This window comes from Pelodiscus sinensis, chromosome 8 (assembly GCF_052426305.1).
Source record: "Pelodiscus sinensis isolate ZL-2025 chromosome 8, ASM5242630v1, whole genome shotgun sequence".
In the NCBI taxonomy this organism is placed as follows: domain Eukaryota; kingdom Metazoa; phylum Chordata; order Testudines; family Trionychidae; genus Pelodiscus; species Pelodiscus sinensis.
The window spans coordinates 47275007-47295528 of record NC_143059.1 but is presented as its reverse complement, the minus strand read 5'-3'; the positions used below and the strand labels follow the sequence as shown (position 1 = coordinate 47295528).

General features: G+C 40.4%; 1 protein-coding gene across 1 annotated transcript in view; it reads right to left on the bottom strand.

Annotated features, from left to right (window-relative positions):
* Positions 1–20522, bottom strand: part of TCERG1L (transcription elongation regulator 1 like) — a 240357-nt gene that overhangs the window by 204494 nt on the left and 15341 nt on the right. The window contains exon 4 of the mRNA XM_006136638.5: positions 10181–10372. Within this exon, the coding sequence (XP_006136700.3) occupies positions 10181–10372 (192 nt within the window). The remainder of the gene's footprint in view (positions 1–10180; positions 10373–20522) is intronic.

The following is a 20522-nucleotide window of genomic DNA, read 5'->3' as shown; positions in this document are numbered from 1 at the left end:
TTTAGACTGGACATTAGGAAAAAATTCCTAACTGTCAGGGTGGTCAAATATTGGAATAAATTGCCAAGGGAGGTGGTGGAATCTCCCTCTCTGGAGATATTTAAGAACAGGTTAGATAGACATCTGTCAGGGATGGTGTAGACGGAGCTTGGTCCTGCCTTGAGGGCGGGGGGCTGGACTCGATGACCTCTCGAGGTCCCTTCCAGTCCTATTTTTCTATGATTCTATGATTCTATGATTCTATCTCTTGACTGAACAGTTCCAGTTATTCTTTATCACATCCCCAGTGAGATCAAAGCATTTCTTCTTTGGCTGTATAGAGCTCTCCAGTATGCATGCATTCACACTTCAAAAACAATGGTTTCCTGCTCAAGAGGCCAGTACTTCTCATGTTTTATTTTCACATCTAAGCCATGGTCATGTTTCTGAAGTGTGAATAAGAACACTCTTGACTTGAGAAATCAGATGCTATATATCCTCTCTAGGCCACAGAGTTCCAGTCTATCCTATAAATCTTCTAGGAGCCAGCTAGCTTCATGAATCTTTAGGGCAGGGGTGAGGAACCTCAGGCCGGCAGCTCTCAGCCAGCCTGGATTTGGCCCCTGAGGCTCAGGGCTCCCCTCCCAACATTGGGGAGCCTGCACTGGCACTCAAGTCTTTCCGCTGCTTCCCTGGGGGGCTGGAGCACACATCTACTAGGCTGGGTCCCCTAGGCTCTGGTGTATGAGGGGAATGTGGGGAGTGTTTTTCTCATTTGGGAGGCACAGAGAGGGTTTTTTTTCCTGCTCCTGACTTGTGTGAGGCCCCGGCTGATTTTCAAGTGGGTCAGCGGCCCCCGGCTCAAAAATGGTTCCCCACCTTGCTTTAGGGGCCAAAAAAAATGTCATGTGTAATCCTGGCAATGATCATTTCAGCTCTATCATAGAAATAGCATTCAGTCTTAGTCCTGCTCTAGGTTTACCCTCATTGTCTCTAGGGGCAGAAAAGACCACGGTGATCATCTAGTCTGACCACTTGCACATTGCAGTTCACAGAACCTCACCCAACAACTCCTGTAGACAGACAACCTCTGAGTGGGTTACTGAAGACATCAAATCATGATTTAAAGACTTACATTTAGAGAGAATCCACTGTTTATAATAGTTTAAACTTACAAGTGACCTGTGCCCCATGCTACAGAGGATGAAAACAAACAAACAAACAAAACAAGTGTTTCTGCCGATCCAACCCAAAGGAAAATTTCTTCACAATCCCAAATACAGAAGTTAGTGAGACCCTGATTATATGGGCAAGAATCATCAGACGTGTCACACCTAAGCTCACATCTGGGAAAGAATTCTCTGAACCCCAATGAGTGAACTGAATAAAACCTATGGAGATGATTTTGTAATGATATATAATCTTGAGATTCAGAACCTGTAAAACATAATCTAGTTTATATCAAATCCCTTTTCCCAGTTTTAAAGACTGTCATCCAGATTATACGATTTGAGTGACATATAATCAATACTGGATTAGGTGATGCAGGGTAACTAGTTTTAAACTACTTTTTGCAGCCAATGCATTCTGGAGCCAGTCAAGACCAACCTGGTCCCTACTGTAAACTGTACCAACCATGCTTTACTACACTGGTTGTGCTGATAAATGGGGTTAGCCAGAGTGGAAACACATCCCAGATAGCGGTGAGGAGTCCTGTGGCACCTTATAGACTAACAGAAGTGTTGAAGCATATGCTTTCATCAGCAAAGACCCACATGCATCTGACAAGTGTAACTTTTGCAGATTCAGACTAACACGGCTACCCTCTGATACCACAGCCCGGATATATCCTCTTCCCCAAGCAATCTGCTGTGTTATTTTGCAAAGGTCTGGAACTAACTCTTCAGATGTACAGACATTGTGGTTAAGAAGTTCCTTTGTTAAGCCTGTGAGGTTGCCTGCCAAGTTGTTCCCAAAAAGAGTTAAATTAGAAGCCAGAGCTCTCAAAGGGAGACAAAACTCTGAAGAAACATGAAGAAACATGTAGGAGACTTGGGAGGTTTAAAGCACTATATCAGGGTCTGGGACAGTTGGACTTGTCACAAGGAAAGACTCACAAGGAAGGCTCCCATGTTACAAGGTAAGGTGCAGACAAGGGGACTAAACCTGCAAGTGTGTCTTATAGATCCAGACCTAAAAAGGTGACTAGACTCTGCTCTGTCTGGGATAATTTACAAACATATTAAATCCCGTGGTGGGTCCACTTGGAATACATACTAAGTATGTCCTCTCAGTGACATCATTGTGAAAAGTAACCAACAATGACTAATACAGGTTGAACCTCTATGGTCCAGGACTCTCTGGTCCAGCAACATCCGTGGTCCTTTTGGACCACAGACATCATTGGACCAGAGAGCCCCAGCCACAAAGGTTGCCAGTGACTGGGAGTTCAGCCAGGTAGGCAGCCTGGAGGGCCAGCCAGATTCTGGCAGTCAGAGCAGGGTCAGACAGGGAGCCCTGCCAGCCAAGAGCAGAGCTCTGCTAGACAAGGATAGGGAAGCCTCTGAGTATGGCCAAGGGTGTGGAGGTGCCACCAGCTGGGGACACAGAGCCCCTGCCAGCTGGGGTGTGGATTCACTGCCCATCAGTGGCAGGGAAGCTTCTGTAGACAGGGGCATGGAGGTGCCGCCAGCCAAGGGCAGTGAAGTCCCTGCAGCTAGGACATGGAGCCCATTCCTGCTGGGAGCGCAGAACTTCTGCTGGAGAGGAGCAGGGAGATTCTGTGCTAGGAGGTGTGGAGCCTTTTCCGGCTAAGGGCAGAGAGACCCTATGGCCGGAGGAGCTGAGCTACTTCTGGCCGTGGGCAGGGAGCCCCACTGGCAAGGATACGACCAATGGGCCAGAGTGGAGTGGCAGCTGGGAGTGGAGCCCAGCCAACATTTGGGGGGCAGCACATTTTCTGGGCCAGTGGGCATGAGGAGAGTCCTGGGAGAGCCCGAGGTTTGACCACCTCTGGTCTGGCAAACTCCCTCCTTCAGGACCTCTCAGGTACCAAGGGTGTCGGACCAGGAAGGTCCAACCTGTACTTACAAAACTTCACAAGTTGCTATTGTTGCCTCTGATGGATAGGGATGAGAGTGTGCACTAAATAGGTCTTATGCCTTGCAGTGCAAGGGTCAAGAAATGTGGGAAATACAGGAAGCTCACAGGCAGGGCTTGCATGAAATCTTATGGTCTGTATTTGTAAGAGGGCTTAAGCCTAGGTCTAACACGGCTTCCAGTGAAATCAAGGGGAATTTTACCATTCTACATAACTCAGTCTGATCCACTCTTGAAGGCAGAGAATGTTTTTTCCAATTCTGATTCAATTTAATGCAGGAGCAGCAGAAATGTTATCATTCTACCTGTTCATCCAAAAAAAATGCACGACATTTATGGAAACTGAGATACAGAAATAACATTACAATGAGAACTAAAGTTTTGCTTTATTTTTTCCCAAGTCTTTTTAAATCAATGTTTCCTGATTCAGGTTTTCAAACTTATATGAGATAGAACAACTTATATCTTCTTCTGAGAGAGATTTCTCAACCCTGAAATCTGCCTCAAAAGCCATTTATGCTCATGTCCTCTTCATATGCCTGTGCTATCTTGGGCAGAAAGAACTGTTGTGTTGTCAGCTGATCAGGCTGAGCTCTTTGAAATCAAAGATAGTCCCTATTTTGGATCCTAAATAGGAACAGACTGCATTTTAAAGATCCTTTCTTAATGGAATTTTGAAAAACATAACAAAAGATTTCTTGTTTTGCAGCTTCTGAGGGTTTTTTGTTCTGAATTTGTCATTTTAAATGCCCAGAAAATCATATAATTTGTGGTTTTAAACACCCAGAAAATCATATAACTTGTCTATTAAAATACATGTCTCATTACATATAAAATGATTTTCTCTCTTAAATTATTCATTTATTTTAATGAAATATTTTAGAGTTCTGACAGTAAAAATCCTTTTTATGCTGAGGGATTTGAGGGCTTGAGAGTTTTTCCTCAAGTTTTTTTTTTGTTTTTATTACAGAAAATTTATTATTCAAAGGAATTAATTATATATGGCATGAATTCTGTAGAACATGAATTATCATTACTTAATTATTGCAATGATGAATAACATTTTAGTAGGCAACATTGCTCAACTATTTAGCTTTATAAACCTCAATATGAAAAAGACTTTCTTAAAATATAAATGCAATTAATTATAATAATAATAAAAATCTCTGGTCACTTACTGTAATGGGGGGGAAATGATACTACAGGTTGGACCTTCCTTGTCTGGCACCCTTGGGAACTGACTTGTCCTGTATGAGAGACCTTTTTCGACTAAGGGAGATCATTTCTGGTCCTCCTTTTGCAGGCCCCATTCCCTGTCCTGCCCCTCCCCACTGGGTTTTCTGTCCACCCCTGCCCCCACAGCCCAGCTGAGCTACATGCTGGCTCCCCGTCCCTACAACCCAACTGACCAGAGCACTGGCTCCCCCCACCCACCCAGCTGAGCCACATGTCCCTCCCCCTGCCCCATGCATTGTTGATGTTGCTGGATCATAGAGTTCTGGTTTATGGAGGTGCAGTCTGTAATTGTTATGGGATGATTACTTGGTAGTGCCTCCTTCTGGAAATTATTGGGTTAGCTACACCAGCATCCTCTTTCTCTTTCTGTGTTTTTGCAGCTGTTCTCTTCCTCACCAAGGTTCAGAATCACTGCTTTGTAACTCAGTCATCTGAACAGGTCACATTCTGATTCCCCTTTTAGGAGAGTCTTTCAAAGTCTCTCTTCACAAGCTGTGGCTGGCAGTCACCTTGTCCATGGTCCTGACTATGTCAGTCCTTCAGGCAATGCCATGCTGTACTGAATGGTAGGGTAATCTAAGTCTACCTTCAACTTTGGGTTATAGTACGAGGCCTTACAGTGAGCAGTTAAACTCTCTGGCTATACTTTACTACTTTCGCCCCTCAATCATTTTTTACTATGCTTCTCCAAGCTTTTCATTTTCCAGCTTCTCTAGGTAAACCCTTTCTTAGGGGTTCCTCTTCCCACTTCTTCCTTCTCACTTACCTCAAGGAGGAAGCCTGCTGTTGGCAGTGTTGCATAAAAAAGCCTCTGCCTGAGCTCACTAGATTTATATACATAGATTTTCTAAAGCTACACCCAAACTGTAAGGTCTAAGGTTTTAAACTGCAACTTACTGTGATCCTTGTCAATCTTTGTAATCTGTGTAACTCTCAAATTTACTGTAAACTGCAACTTTGTAATCTTTGTAACATGCATCCACCTTGCTTGTAACTTTCCCTAAGCTGCATTCTTCCCTTAGTGAATGGAGAGAGAGTGTGAGTGTGTGTTTGAAGAAGGCTTGGAACAATGGACCACATGGCAATGAGTCATCGAAGTCTGGGCATGCTCTCTGCTGGATAAAGGGAAGTCTGGGCATGCTCCCTGATGACAAGGTGAATGAGTCACAGGAGCCATTCAGACAATATATAAAGAGAAGGAACACATGTAAGACGCTCTTTTTTTCCTTCCACTGATCCTGAGAAACTCCCCTCCAGTGTCTTTCCTCCTGACCAGCTTCCCCAGCCATGATGAGCAGACAGACCCTCCAGGATCCACATGCCTTGGCTCTTTCTGCAACCTATATGTCTGTGTAAGTGTGTGATTGCATGAGGGCAGGAATGAATGGGTGTGAATGAGTGAAAGAATGGAGAGGTGTGTGCTTGCTTGCTTGTCTTTGTGTGTGTGTGTGTGTGTGTGTGTGTGTGTGTGTGTGTGTGTGTAAGAAAGAGAGTTCTATCTTCTTTAGCTTAAACCTTTGGTGGCTGCTTTCTCCTCTTTAGTTCTACTTAGTGGAAATAAACCCATACTAGTGTAACCCTGGGTGGTCTCCAGGGAGAATATTTTTAAAGTAACAGGCAGCCTCCTAGCTTTATACATGCCACCACATGTTCTGTCACAAGTTAGCTTCCTTATACACAGCCTAAATCTCCCAGCTTTTGTAGCACTATTGGCTGATTAGGCCAGCCAGGGCTAAATCAGCTCTCAAGGGGTGCGTCTAGATAGTGGCGCTATTTCAGAATACTTCTGGTATTCCAAAATAGCTATTCCAGTTCTTAAGTGCACAATTTGCATAGCTTGTTTCAAGATAAGAGAGCAGTGTAGACGCACAGCCACTATGGGTAGTACAACATCAATAGTGCTATAAAAGTGCTGTCCAGTATAACTGATTATATAGAGATTTGATTTTACAAAATGTTAAGGCTGATAGCTTTAAGATGGATATAACATGTTCTGCTATTTGCTAACTTTTCTTGCAAATTATTTTGACATTGCCTTACATAAACTTTATACAAGGAAAGAATGAAAGATCATTAATTACCAAGTTACTTTATAAATCGTACGTGAGACAAGGAAAATGCAATTGCCCCAGGGTACACAAATTATGTTCTTTTAAAGATTTATTTTTGTTTGAGAACAATAAGTCATCTTTAATAAATGTCAATGCACTGATATTTCTAACTGAAAAGCAGACAGAGTTGTAAAGTATTTCCTACACAGGGGATTATCTATATATTAGATTATTTTTCCTTGATGCTTTTCCAGTCATTAACTTCTGTGGAGAAATAGAAATGTAATTTTGTTCTTGACAGCAAAGGGGCACTTTTGACCAATTGACCATTTTTTTCCCTGCAAGGGTAGGAACTTTAATTTAACTTCAATATCTCATCCACTGTGTATTCAACAGAAGAGATCACAAGTAGTCATTTTACAAGACTTATGTGTTCTAGGTGCAGCATCTGCAAAGGATGTAACTGATGTAATATGAAGCAAATTCAGCTCACTCCATTAATATTTGCATGGTAAGTTAGACTGTCAAACAGGTGTTTCTTGAATCGTGTTCATGGGAATCTTTCTATAATTTTCATTATACATGCTATAATTTTAGTTGTATTTCTGTGAACTCAGTCACATAATGAAAATATGTATCCCTTATTAAATCTATGGGGAAATGCATAAATATAATAGAACAAAAATCTTAGATTTTGAGCCAAAGTCCCCCAATGTCAAGAGGAGTCCTTCCATTGACCTTCAGGGGCTTTTTGTTGGTCTTATACTTAGTAAGAACATCTAAAATAGACATCTTCATCCCTATCTCATTATTAGCATATTTTATTAAATCCCTTTTTAGTGCATTTTACATGAGCATATTGATAGTCTTTGCAAAGTAAATAGCTTCAAATTTCTGGGCTGTCTGATTAACGTATAGGTGAAATCCCAAATCTGTTTAGCATGTTCAGACACATGCTTTGAAACTACTCTTCTCAAGAAGCTACTATATACTCCACAGGAGAAAATACCCATAAAAAGTAATTTACTGTGAAAGATTGATAATGGGATTATTGCTCAGACACTCAAAGCTTGATATTTGATATCCTATCAGCCTTGCATTGGTTAGGAAAGCAACAATTGTCCTAGTCTGACATGTTTATCGTTACAAAGCTGAGCCAGTTATCTAAATGTGATAGCTCCTTGGTTTGATACTATTCTATCACATCTAAGGCAATTCATGCAGAGCATATTAGTACAACTGTAAATCAAAAGTACATTTCTTAGGGCAACTTTTGCTTCTTAGAATACTTCAGTATTTCAATTCAAGATGTCTTTTGTCTAAAAGGATACAACTGGCACGATGTACTTTTTTTTTCCAGTACAAGTATGACTCTTCTGTATTTATACTCTTCTCAGAGCTTTTACCTGGGAGCCAAAATGGGTTCTTCTGGAGGCAAATTAATCTCTGGTATAACTCCTCTGACTTGAATGGTCTTACAGAAAGGATGAGTTCAGTTTTGTGTTTTCATTTCAGTACGCTAGCACCTCTACATGCTCGGAAAGAACCTCACATTTTGATTCCTATGGGTCAATTTGTCCAAATGAAATCTTGCCTTTTAAATCTTGGATAAGAACTACTTCTGCTAAAGTAAACACTTGGGTTACGTCTACATATGCAAGATTTTGCGCAGTCTTGCCACCTGTTTACACTGGCCGTGAGTACTTGCGCAAGAACACTGATGTTCTAATGTATAAAATCAGTGCTCTTGAGCAAATACTCTGACACTCCCACTCAGAGATAAGCCCTCTTGTGCAACTGTTCTTGCACAAGAGGCCAGTATAGACAGGCAACATCAATTTCTTGCTCAAGAAAGCCCGATGTTTAAAATGGCCATCGGAGCTTTCTTGCTCAAGAGAGAGTCTACACTGGCATGGATGCTCTTGAGCAAAAGCACATCTTTTGTGCAAAGGCACATGTCAGTGTAGACGCTCTCTTACTCAAATACTCTAACACAAAAACTCTTGCTTTAAAGAGTATTTGTGCAAAATCTTGCCAATATAGACATAGCCTTGGGAATCTCCCAACTGTACTGGTGGGCATGCTCTTCCAGCTTGATTTTACAGGCCCTCATTTTTATTATTTGTATTTCCAGAGATTGCTGGACACAAATTGGTCCTCTTAAGATTGTATTTGCACCCCGTGCATAATTGCACACTTTTTGTAAGTTTCTGATCTGGCTATACTTCTCTGTGCTAACAAATATCCCCTCACTTAAAAAAAAATTAGGTATCTAGAAGAAGCTGAAAAGTGCATCCAAATACCAAATTTAGCCCTTCGATTGGTACCTAACATTCCAAATATATATAGTTCTTTATGGCTGTGTTCTGCAATTCCTCACACCTATCATTCTAATTATTTGAAATCACTGTGACTACACACATACCTGCTACCACACTCAAGGTAAGTTAGGATTGCAGAATAGGGCCCTTTGTCTGACAACATATTAAGAACATTAGAAGGTACCATGCCAAATAAAGTTTTTTTTTCCTTTTAAAATAGCAATATTATCACACTTATAAGGACAAATATATAACCATGGCAACATTCTGTGAGTATATGATACTTCTTGAACTTAAACTTGCTGTTTACTGTGTGGCAATTGATTCAAGTTTTATTTGCATCCCTAAGTTTACTAGAACAGAACTAGAACTTTGATATTTCATGGTAATGTCCCTCTTCCCCCGACATAATCAATGTTTATCTCTTCCCATTAGTTTCCTTTTCAAGCCTCCACCAGCTCTGCACTAACATTAAAATTCAAATAGACTCATATTGTATGCAGGGCCGGCATTAGACTCACTGGGGTTCAGAGCAGTCATTAAGGAGCTGAAGGCCAGGCCCAAACCCAATCATTTTATTTACCCTTCACAAGACTCTTTGTGGCATGGGCCCCAAGTAGTTATCCTGCTTGCTATCTCCTAATGCCACTCATAATTGTATGATGTACAATACATAGTACCCCCATCCAAAGATAAATGTTTTCCACTCCATATCTGAAAGTTTTTGGTACCTTTGAGTGAGCTGTTTTTAATGACAGACATAGAGAATATAATTTTTTATCATATATACATATTCTCCATACATACACTCACAAGGATTTTAATGACCAGTATGACACAGGATTTCATGAAATACTTCATAGGACATTTAACTAGAAGACCTCTGTACCTTGATGTACACCAATGGCATCTGCCAGGTGGCATCCATAGGCATTTGAGCCGCAGAGTATAACTGATGAAATCACCAAAAACTAACAGTACTGTATTCTTAATCTTTACTGTAAGTCTAGCAGAAGCCTACTAATAGTGGATGATAATTCAATATATAGGGCCACCCTAACCAGCACAGATGTACAGTACTTTCTCATTGAAGTAAATAGGATACTGTGGGATAAAATTTAATTGAGATTTTTGTCTCCATATTTTTGTAGTGAGTAAGATTATTATAATTACAAGGAAGGAGTTAAGGTTTGAGTTTCACCTTCTGTTCTAAATTTTCTCTTGTGTGCATTTGAATCAAGCTGAAGAAAAGTTGTGGCTTTATAAATGCATGGATCATTTAACAATGACACCTCAGTTGAATACAACAAATAATAATAATTGTTTTCCTTGGCATTAAAATATACAAACTCAGATATCACAAGCTGTCAAATTCAATTCCCATTCAACAATCATTTAACAAAAAGCATTTGTAACAAAACAACCCCACACAAGGCACAGTCTCTATGATTCAGATTGAATAAAAGCAGTTATGTGGTACCACAAACCTCTTACCTGGAAAAGGTGAAGTCAAAACTGGTATTTTGACAGGTGACAGAGTGAGCACATGGCAAGGTTGGACACTTGTAGTTGATGGTCCCTGAGGTGCTTCTGAATCTACAGACACCATAGCGGCTGCTGCAGCTGCAGCGGCTAATGCAATTGCCTGATTACTGCCCACTTGTTTAAGGCTATTTTGGCAACCACCTGTGGAAAATTTGAGTAAAGTTTATTTTATTTTACATTTGAAACAAATATTTGTTGGCAAGTTAAGATACATACACTATAAATAACAGTGCTTTTCAAACTTCCTACATTACAATATAAGAAGGCACCAAGATGTCTTTTTTTGTTATTGCAATTATTAGTAGTTGAGTCCTTTACTGGTTACTCATCCAGCCATCCAACTTAATTTAATGGGACTCAAGATTCATCAGAATTCTTTGTTAATATACTGGAGAGGCAGGTGTCATTTTATACAATATAAAAGATTTTTCACATACTGACTCACTCAAGGCCAAACAGGATGTCTCTGGTTAAGCCAGTAATTAAACCCAGATTTCCCAAGTCCCATTGGAGTGCCTTATCCACAAGGCCATGCATCCATCCTTTAACTCAGGACCTTTTATGCCATAGACTTCTTTATATGTTATAAATATCCGTGTATAGTACATTTTAAAAACAAGGAGTTATTTTTTCAAATATAGATCCTAACATAAAGAAACAGCAAGAATATATTAACCAAGTGCATGATTTGAAAGCAACATGTATATTGTAACTTTTTTATAGTTATCACAATCAAGTGAAGAGCTTTGGATTTGGGGGATGGGAGGGAATACTTTAAAAACAGCTTCTGGCACTTGCCCCATTTTTGGCCTAGAGGAAAAGGCACTGAACCATGAAGAAACCAAGAATTGTAGTCTCACCAAAAGGTCTTAAGTCTATGTACATTACTGCCCTTTTAACTGAGCAAGGTCTCATGCCCCTATCTTATAAAAGGCAGACACGTTTTACAAATTTTAAAATAAAGTAACCAAGAGGTAACTTCTGGTATGGCTCTGAATAGAGCTCAGGTATCTAAATTTGCAAGTCTCATCCACTTTGCTGTGTCACTTTTTTTATGAATGTGTTAATTCTTTGTGGTTGGCAGCAACATCTTTAACTACTAGGATCACATTACCATCAACACTAGGAACAGAATCCTAACAGTTCATTTTTCCTGACTTTTGAGTGTTCGATTTTGCAATCTGAATCATTGGTATATGTTTAGTATTACCTATATCAATAGGACCAGTCTCCTGTAATTAGTCATGAAACTACCATCAAGTTACATATACACATGCCAAGTGTATATATACACAGATGCTATGTTACATATACACAGAAACCTCTGTCACTAAAAGCAATCTAATCATGGAGCCACTGATTTAAATGGAAGTTCCATTGGGCCTGAAGAGAATGTAACATTTACCTTGGAAGTATAATAAGCTGAAGGGAAGACCTTTCGAGCTCAATCACTGCTAAGTATGTTAAATAAACAAGAAAATTAGTAGTAAAAATCCAAAGAAGAAAACCTAATTTGACAAACACCAGCTGTTACCCTCTCTGCACTGAGCTATGTATTCAAAAATTAAGCAATCATTAGCTGATTATGTCATTTAGCAAATGTTTTCAGTTCATGTGGAAATCCTTTAGGCAATAAGAGCCAACTGGTAATTCTGCAAAAATCACTATTTGATCAGAGCTGTCACTTCAGGCATTTCACAGGTTTATAACATTTCTTTTTCCAAATGAATTTGAAAACTAAAGAGACCCTTAGGGCCAGATCCTGGTACCTCTTGTGGCCATTTCCCACCTGCCTACTGACATAAACCACCTGTAAAGCTGGCAGCTACAGCTACCTGGGGATTCCTCCGGCATGAGAGAACACAAGGGTGTAGTGGGGTTTGCCTATAAGATATTAGGCTATACTTTCCTTGACCCCAGTGGAGAAGGCTTGGCCAAGATAAAAGGAAAACGATCAAAGCCCCTGTGTTCTGGTGATTTCTGGCTGCTAGAGGAGTCTGATACATCCATATACAGCTCCCGCAACTTAAAACAGTGCAGAGGTTGCTCTATGTTGTGCATCATTGCTAAGTGGCCCCCAACTCAGTGGAAATGAACATGGTCTTATAAAATACCCTCATACTAGACTCTACCACTAAGCTGCAGTAGGTACAGAAGGATCAATTCTAAGACTCTGACCCTTGGTTCTTTCTATGCTATGCACCAGTAGATTTCAAAAATGGTAAAGTAAACCAGGGGACAATTTTAACACTGGCATAAGAAGAGCCATTCCACTGAAGTCAACAAAATACCTCTCAATTATGCCTGTTATAAATTGGATACAATGACTTTTGAATAGACATTGCACTTGTGAATATTTTGAATTTAGCTCAACAGGAGAGTGGGTTGCATGGATAAAGAGATTTCCTTGAGTATAGTTATTTCCTAAGTTTGTGCTACCCTCTTTTTTAGTTTTTGTTTGCAATGCAGATGTAGGTAAAATATTTTCCAGAAAAATAAACTTTACAGCATTAGTAATCCATAATAAATATATAGAGTATTCATGTCAAGTAATCTCTGTCATTCTTAATGTAATTGTTAGGTCTAAGATACGTGCTATTAAAAAAACAAACAAACAAATGAAAACAACCATATGTAAGCGTAGGTACTTGTTAGTACAAGCACATAGGCCAGAGAAACAGTAGCATGCATTAATACCAAGTCTTAGGTATTTCAATCTGCAACAAATGAAAGAAAGATAGATTACATCTTCCAGGGCCAAAATGGAATTATTCAAAAATAGCAAGTCAAAGCATCTGATGACAATGATTTTATTGTTGTTTCAAACATTTTCTTCTGGAATCACATAGGCTTATGGGTTAAGTTAATCAAATCCTCATCAGTAGTCTGACCTTGAAGAGAGAGAAAGAGAGTGTCTGTGTTTCCAGTTACAGGGATTTTCTGCTGTCACCAAACACAAGAAGGAAAAAATCCCTTTAACTGTTCATGGACTCTGATAAAGTATACAAAGAAAAGAGACTTTTTTTATCAGTTTCCCAGAGAGTTGTTATTAAACAGGGAGAATGTTCTCTTCTAGCTTGACTTTTTTCATTAAAATAATAATAAAAAAGGGTTCTGGAACATACAGATACAAATCTCAAAATGGGTGAAATAAAGCAACAAAACAACAATTTAGTCACGAGAAACATTGTGTCCACCCAATAGTGAATTAGCCACACTCAACTAGCCAAATAGCCACATGTGGCTAGTGACTAGAGTGTTGGACACCACGGAACTAGAAAAACCCTGTCATCTTCCTGGTATATGCTCAACATGCTGCAGCTGGCATGTGACCAGGATTGATCACCAAATTTGGTCCGTCGGTTGGATCATTAGCCTGAACTGAGTACTGACAGGGAGTGTGACATGAATGTTGATCCATGCCCCTAGACTTGGTACAAGTGGAACTAGTGAAACTAGTGAAATGCTAGAAGTTGTCAGGACATAAGCCCTTTGTTAAAATGTCACCAATCAAAATATAATATAATTATAATATAGTTTTGATGATTTCCCAACCATCAACAGAGTTTGCTCTCTCTCAGGACAGTGTTAAATCATTCCCGGCAGAAAAGACATATCTAGGGATCCTACTACTTCATTCAGATGAAGCTTTCTTCTCTGGAACATATAAGATTGCACCAGAAAGCAGCTATTTTCAAAATTATTTCTTAGAACCAGTGGTATAAGGTCAATTCTCAGAAACTTCAAAAGTTGAATAATATAGCATCAATATGTGTACAAGAAACAAAGTTCAATGCTTTTCAGTGATGTTCACTTCTAAGAAGGTTTTTTTTAAACTTAGAGCTGCTTGTTTATCACAGAAGATTTCTGTTAAAGTGCAAAAACATGTGAATATGTAGATTAATTCCTCACCACATCTCTTCACAAGCAGACAGCAAACACTATCCAGTTACAAATACTTTATCACAGATTAAAGGAAAAATATTTGTGGAAGCCTTTTGTTAAAATGACAGTACACAGTACCGATGACAACAGATAACTCAGATTCCTCCACAGTGGATGCCACTTGATTGCCAAACATCCATTATATAGGAAACTGCATTTTAAAGTGCCTGTCTGGATATATAGCAGCTGAAGACTGTTATCCCCTCTCCTTTATTCTCTCCCAAGATTTTCTATGTGGTTTTGGGATTCACTCAGGCTACGTCTAGACTACATGGCTCCGTTGATGGAGCCATGTAAAATAGTTTATTCGGCATAGTCAAAGAAGCGGGGATTTAAATAATCCCCGCTTTATTAAAATAAAAATAGCCGACGATCAGCTGATCCAGCACAGCGGGGCAGTCTAGATGTGGCGTGGTTGACAAGGGAAGCCTTTGTCGACTGCTCCGGTAAAGCTCGTTTCATGAGGCATACCAGAGTGGTTGACAAAGGCTTCCCTTATCGACTGCGCCGCGTCTGGACTGATCGTCAGCACAGCGCGGCGGCCATTTTTATTTTAATGAAGCGGGGATTATTTAAATCCCCGCTTCTTTGACTATGCCGAATAAACTAGTTTACATGGCTCTGTTGACGGAGCCATGTAGTCTAGACATAGCCTAATTGTCCCTGTTTTCCTATTCATGTCCTTCTGAGAGTTCAGACATCCTGAAGTTCTTGTTGCAGTTCATATATGGTGTGTTTAAAGAATGAACCACTATTCCTAAAACCACTACTCCATGGGCACATTTACAATATGTGGAAGATCGATATTGACCCTGTCGATCTTTTTGCTACATCAAACTCAGAAGGAACCCCCATCAGTACCGGTATTTTTGCTCCTCACAAAGAGTAAAGGAAAACAATGGGAGCATTTGCTCCTGTCAGCCTCTCGTTGTGTGGACAGCATGAACACGTGATGTAAGATATGTCAACTCCAGCTACGGAATGTATGTAGCTGGAGTTGTGTATCTTACTTCAACCTTCTGCCGTAGACCAGATCCATGATTCTTGAGTGCTCCAGTCAAGTATCAGGAGACACCCTACAGAGCATATCACACAAGGATTGTGCTCTATTTATGTCAGGAATTATCCTAGTTTTTCTCCTCCACAGTAGTATACTTTTTCCATTCACTTTGACTTTGTCCAGACACACAGGCAATGAAACTGGATTCTGATTGCCAACCCAATGTCCTCCCCAACCTTATGTTCCTTTCATGACTTCTATTTCTGCAGCCATACAAGGTAAACAGAATTTGCTTTCTCATTATTATGACTATTACCAAACAGTTAAAACCACTATATTTCTTCTCTAGGACCAATGAAAATGGCTGTTTCTTTTATTTAACAAAACAGAAATAAGGATTTAGGATGCCACTGAAATTTTCAGTTCATTCCTATCTGATGAGGACAAATCAAGCTCCTGTTTTAAAAACATTCTTTGTACTGTAAAATTCCAGTGTGCAAATTGACTAATTAAACTAATTTTAAACTGTTCTGCTCTTTTACAGGCCTGCAGGCCCTCTCCCCCCCTTTTTTGTTTTTTTCTCCCTGAAATATACTTTTAAAAAGCTCTCTCTCATAAGATCTCCAGAAATAATTAAAACAGCAAAATCAAGTCATTCACAAAGGAAAAGTAAACTCTGGGATCACAGCAATCAGCAGACATGCTGGAACAATTTTTATAGAAGGGTTGCTGAGAGCCATTGAACCAAGCTGCAAAGCTTGTTTATAGTACAAACCATTTCAAACCAGTGGGTGTGATAATATCCCACAGCACCTCTAGTTCCAACACTAATGTTAAGCAGTTAAAAGTCCTTTGGAATACTATAGTCATTTAGAAGGGGTGGAATAACTTAAATAGAGTAGGATAGTGCTCCTTGCAACTTGTTTTATATCTGTTCATTAAAATAAGTGAAATATATGGGGCTTGCTTTTAATTTTCTTTTAATTTGTGTTGCAGATTCCCATCAATAATCTTTTTTAGTAGGTGTCTCACAGGTATTGATTTGGTTTTTTTTTTGTTTGGTTTTTTTTTTGCTTTGATAAGAAAATGAGTCAGATTTTAACTTTGCAGTCCTTTCTATTTCACCCCATCCTCCTCGCCGCTTTTGCAGATTCAGACTAACACGGCTTCCCCTCTGATACTGAAGTTGGTGGTCCTAGCTCTTACCACTTAAGAGAAGTTCTTGTACAGATTCTCTCTCAAATATATAATAGATTGTTTAAAAATAATTTAAAATATTTATTTTTCAAGCCTTATAAATACGTTTATAAAAAATGAAAGCTCCACAAAAGTCAATACAATTTAAATCCCTTTAGGAATATAAATGTGTGAACAATTTTTTAATTTATAGTTGTTGACTTTTTAAATGTAAAAACAATGTACACAGGGGGGAAATACAAGTGTTTGTTTTTTAAGATACAAATTTATATCTTCTTTAATTCATAAAATTAATTTGCTCTAAATTGTGTATTTCCTTGTTTAATATTTTGAATCAAGGAATTAGTAGCCAAACTAAACAAAGGGACAGATTTCCCTCTCATACCTCTGACCACACACAGAATATCATTATGTGGCATGTAATACTTCTCGTTTATCAATTTACTAAATAATTGTGCTGCAGAATCCAAGATTTCTTTTAACAAGGAATTTTATGTCCATTACTTATAATTGTTCAGATACCTTTAAAAATGGACTTTCAAGAGTGCTTGAAACAGGAGCTCTGAAAGGTCTGAGCTGTCCCACTCTTGCCAACTGAAGCCTTAGGCCAGACTCAGATTTTATAAGCTATTCTACAGAAAAGGGCAACATACTGTTGTGCTGCCCCTGGAGCAGCCCTGGAGGGAACAAGCTTTCACAGGTCCACACCTGTCACAGCATAAGCTCCCTCCCTGTCAAACTGTAATCGTGCTGCCAGATATGCTAAGGGCTCAGAGTCAAGGTTTCACTATTTTCCTACCCATTTCAGCTCACCTGTACAAATAGGTAATGTAGCAGATCCACAGAGCCTAAGCCTCTCCAACCCCCATGCTCAGCAAGATGAGGCATGGTGTACTGCTGGGAATAAATAAAGTGGGGTCTTAAATTCCCTCTACTCTAGTGAGCTGGAACGCAGGATAAACTAAAATTGGACCTTTAATTAGGACTCTTCTGGTGATGACATTATTAACAATTTCACTACCAGTCATCTTAGGAGAAAAAACAACCTAAAGTCCTTTTCTGACATCGTGTCAAGTAGTGTCAGAAACCGGGTCAGAGTGTGACAGGATAACTAGTTGCCATCAGTGATTCCAAAGGTGAGAAATTCAATCCTGTCCCCAAATTTGAAGTCATTGCCACCCATCCAAAGGGGGGAGGAAAAAAGTAGCTACATCCTCTCTCCACGACCAGGTGATTGCTGGATTCAGAAGCCAAACTGGTTCCCTAATCTTCTTGAATGCCAAAAGCTCTTTGGGTACGTCTACACTAGCCACTTACTTTGAATTAGGGAGGCTAATGTAGGCATTCAAAGTTGCAAATGAAGCCCAGGATTTACATATCCTGTGCTTTCTTTGCATCTTCCCGTCCGGTCACCATTTTTAAATTCCACTAGTCCGAAGTAACTGCCCGCGGCTACAGCCGGCACTGAAACGGCAATTCGAACTAAGTCCTTAGTGAATGTAACAGTTAATTCAAACTAAGGACTTAGTTCAAATTGCTGTTTCACTGCCACGTGTAGCCGCGGGCAGTTACTTTGGACTAGTGAAATTTAAAAATGGTGACCGGACGGGAAGATGCAAAGAAAGCCCGGGATATTTAAATCCTGGACTTCATTTGCAACTTCGAATGCCTACATTAGCCTCCCTAGTTCAAATTAGGGGGCTAGTGTAGACATACTCTTATAGTCTGCTACCCAGTGGCAGAATTCCTAGTTTTCACCAGACTGTATATTGCAGTTTTACATTTTTCAGTATAAAGGTCTAGGGCCCAATGAAAAGGACATCAAACTTGGGGCCTGTGTAAAATAAACTGTATTTATTATCAGAATAAATATACACCCCAAATATTATATCGTCTGGAATGAGGCAGAACAGTTGGGTCTTTGGGATTAAAGTCTCATCAATCTCGGGATTCTAACACATAATTCACTGCTCTGGGCCACATAACCTTTGTTTCTGAGTGTTGCATAGGCTTTGTTATATTGGTGCAAATCAGGAATAACTATACTGAAATCAATAGCGATACACAGATAATGGGTGGCACGGCAGAGAGTTCCGGCCCCAGCGGCCAGGGAGCTCCGACCCCAGCTGCAGAGCTCCAGCCCTGTCCCTGTTCTGGCTTCAGTGGCCGGGGAGCTCCAGCGCCAGCAGTAGCTCTGGGAGCTCTGGCCCCAGCCCCGGCTATGAATCTCGAGCCTCATGTGCGGAGCTCCAACCATGGCTCTCCAGCCCAGCAACAGTGGGACTGGAAGCAACTAGAGAGTCCCAGAGTGGGGGGATAGGGGCAGCAGGGTAGCCTGGGCCACAAGAAGAAGGACCTTCCCTGGTCCAGCAAATCCCCTTGTTCGAGACCGGTCAGGTCCCAAGGGTGCCACACCAGGGAGGTCCAATCCGTATTCAGCGCACACTAATATAGTCCAGGTTGAACCTCTCTAGTTTGACACCCTCACCAGTGCTGAACCAGAGAATTTGCCAAACTGTGGGAAATCAGTATTGTCTATCAGCATTACCAACACTTTCACTGCGTACTTGGATTTTAGAAGATATTTGGGGGTAAATTAAAACTAAAAAACAGCACAAAACACTGAGAGCCAGAACTGGTGGCTATAAGCAAACTTTTTGGGACCGCAGGAAACTTAGCCATACCCATCATCCGGCTAACTAAAATCATGTGTATGTTGCCAGACCAGAGAGTGCCAGACAAAAGAAGTTCAACCTGTAGATGGAAAGGAGACCTGCCTATTTGTGAAATATCAATGCTAACATATGATTATGATACTTCTTGAGCTAACTGTGCTTCTGACTCATTGGTGGCCTTGTTGACAACACTCCCCTAAGGCTTCTGACTACCACATTCTTCAGGGCAAGATCCTGTGATCCTCTACCTCTAGACCTGGACGTAGGCTGCAGATTCCTGCAATTACGTCTACAGGTCTCACCTTAGTTCAGGAGGTTAGTCCTGTTCTCTCAAGGATAATGATAGGGTTAACCAGCGACTAGCCAGCTATCATAAAGCAGAATACTATTTCTTGCAATGTCTTTGGGAGCTCTGACTATATCAAGTTTATATATCTTTATGGGTCAGAGATTGCATGTGATTTCATGGGGGAGAGTAGCCATACTTCCTAGAGGACCTAAGAACTGTGGGGAAGGATTAAGCAAATTCAAGGAGGTTGTAATTCCACCAAAGAAGTCCCAACACTGTAAATTCTTGCATAGGATAGTTCAAACAGAATGCTCCAGAGACCAACAGAAAAAGGAAGGATATTTGGAGAAATTGCTTGAGTTTAAACTAACTCAGGCCTACTTACTGATCTAGCAAATAAAACTTCTGCCCAAGGGAAAATCCCACTCTTTTGGGAAGGGATGAGGGAACATAACCTGCTAGGGTCCCATAAAACTGATAGGTGAAATTGTAAAAAAACATTGCTACATGCATGTAAACAACTTATTTTACTTAACATGTTTTCCGTATAATGCTTTTATCTGAAGAATAGATGTACTTGCTTAGAAAGAACCGCATAGAAAATTATAGTTGTAGGCAATACATTGGTCATGGCCCTCAGAGATAAAGCAAAGCACAGATGTTTGCCTGTTTAGACAACTTTATTTGCTTAGAATATTACAGTGTAAATCCAAGGAGCTTCCAACCCTTAAAACCTCCACTCAGGAATGAGTAAGATGTGGGTTTCTGACACACAGAGGTGATGATTAGGACCTGGAAGCCTGCCTCAAGTGCCCATACAAGAAAATACAGGAACCAGGGGGATCACCAGATGATATTAATATTCAGCAAGTTAAAAAACAAACATAAGGAATTACTTCTCACATGAACAAGGTAACTCATTGCCAGGACATATTGTGAAGGCCAAAAAACCAGATTGCATCTCCCTGGTCTAGGACCCTTGGGATCTGACTGGTCCCAAATGAGGGATTTTGCCAGACCAGAGGAGGTCATTTCTGGGCCACCTGCCACTAACCCACCCCAACCCTGGCTCAGCTACTGGCCTCCCAACCGGCTCCTCTCCTGCTTCCAGCCCCCTTGCCCTGCTGGCCCATCAGGCTTCCCGGCCTACTGGGCAGCCTGGCTGCTGTGCGCTGGACTCCCAGC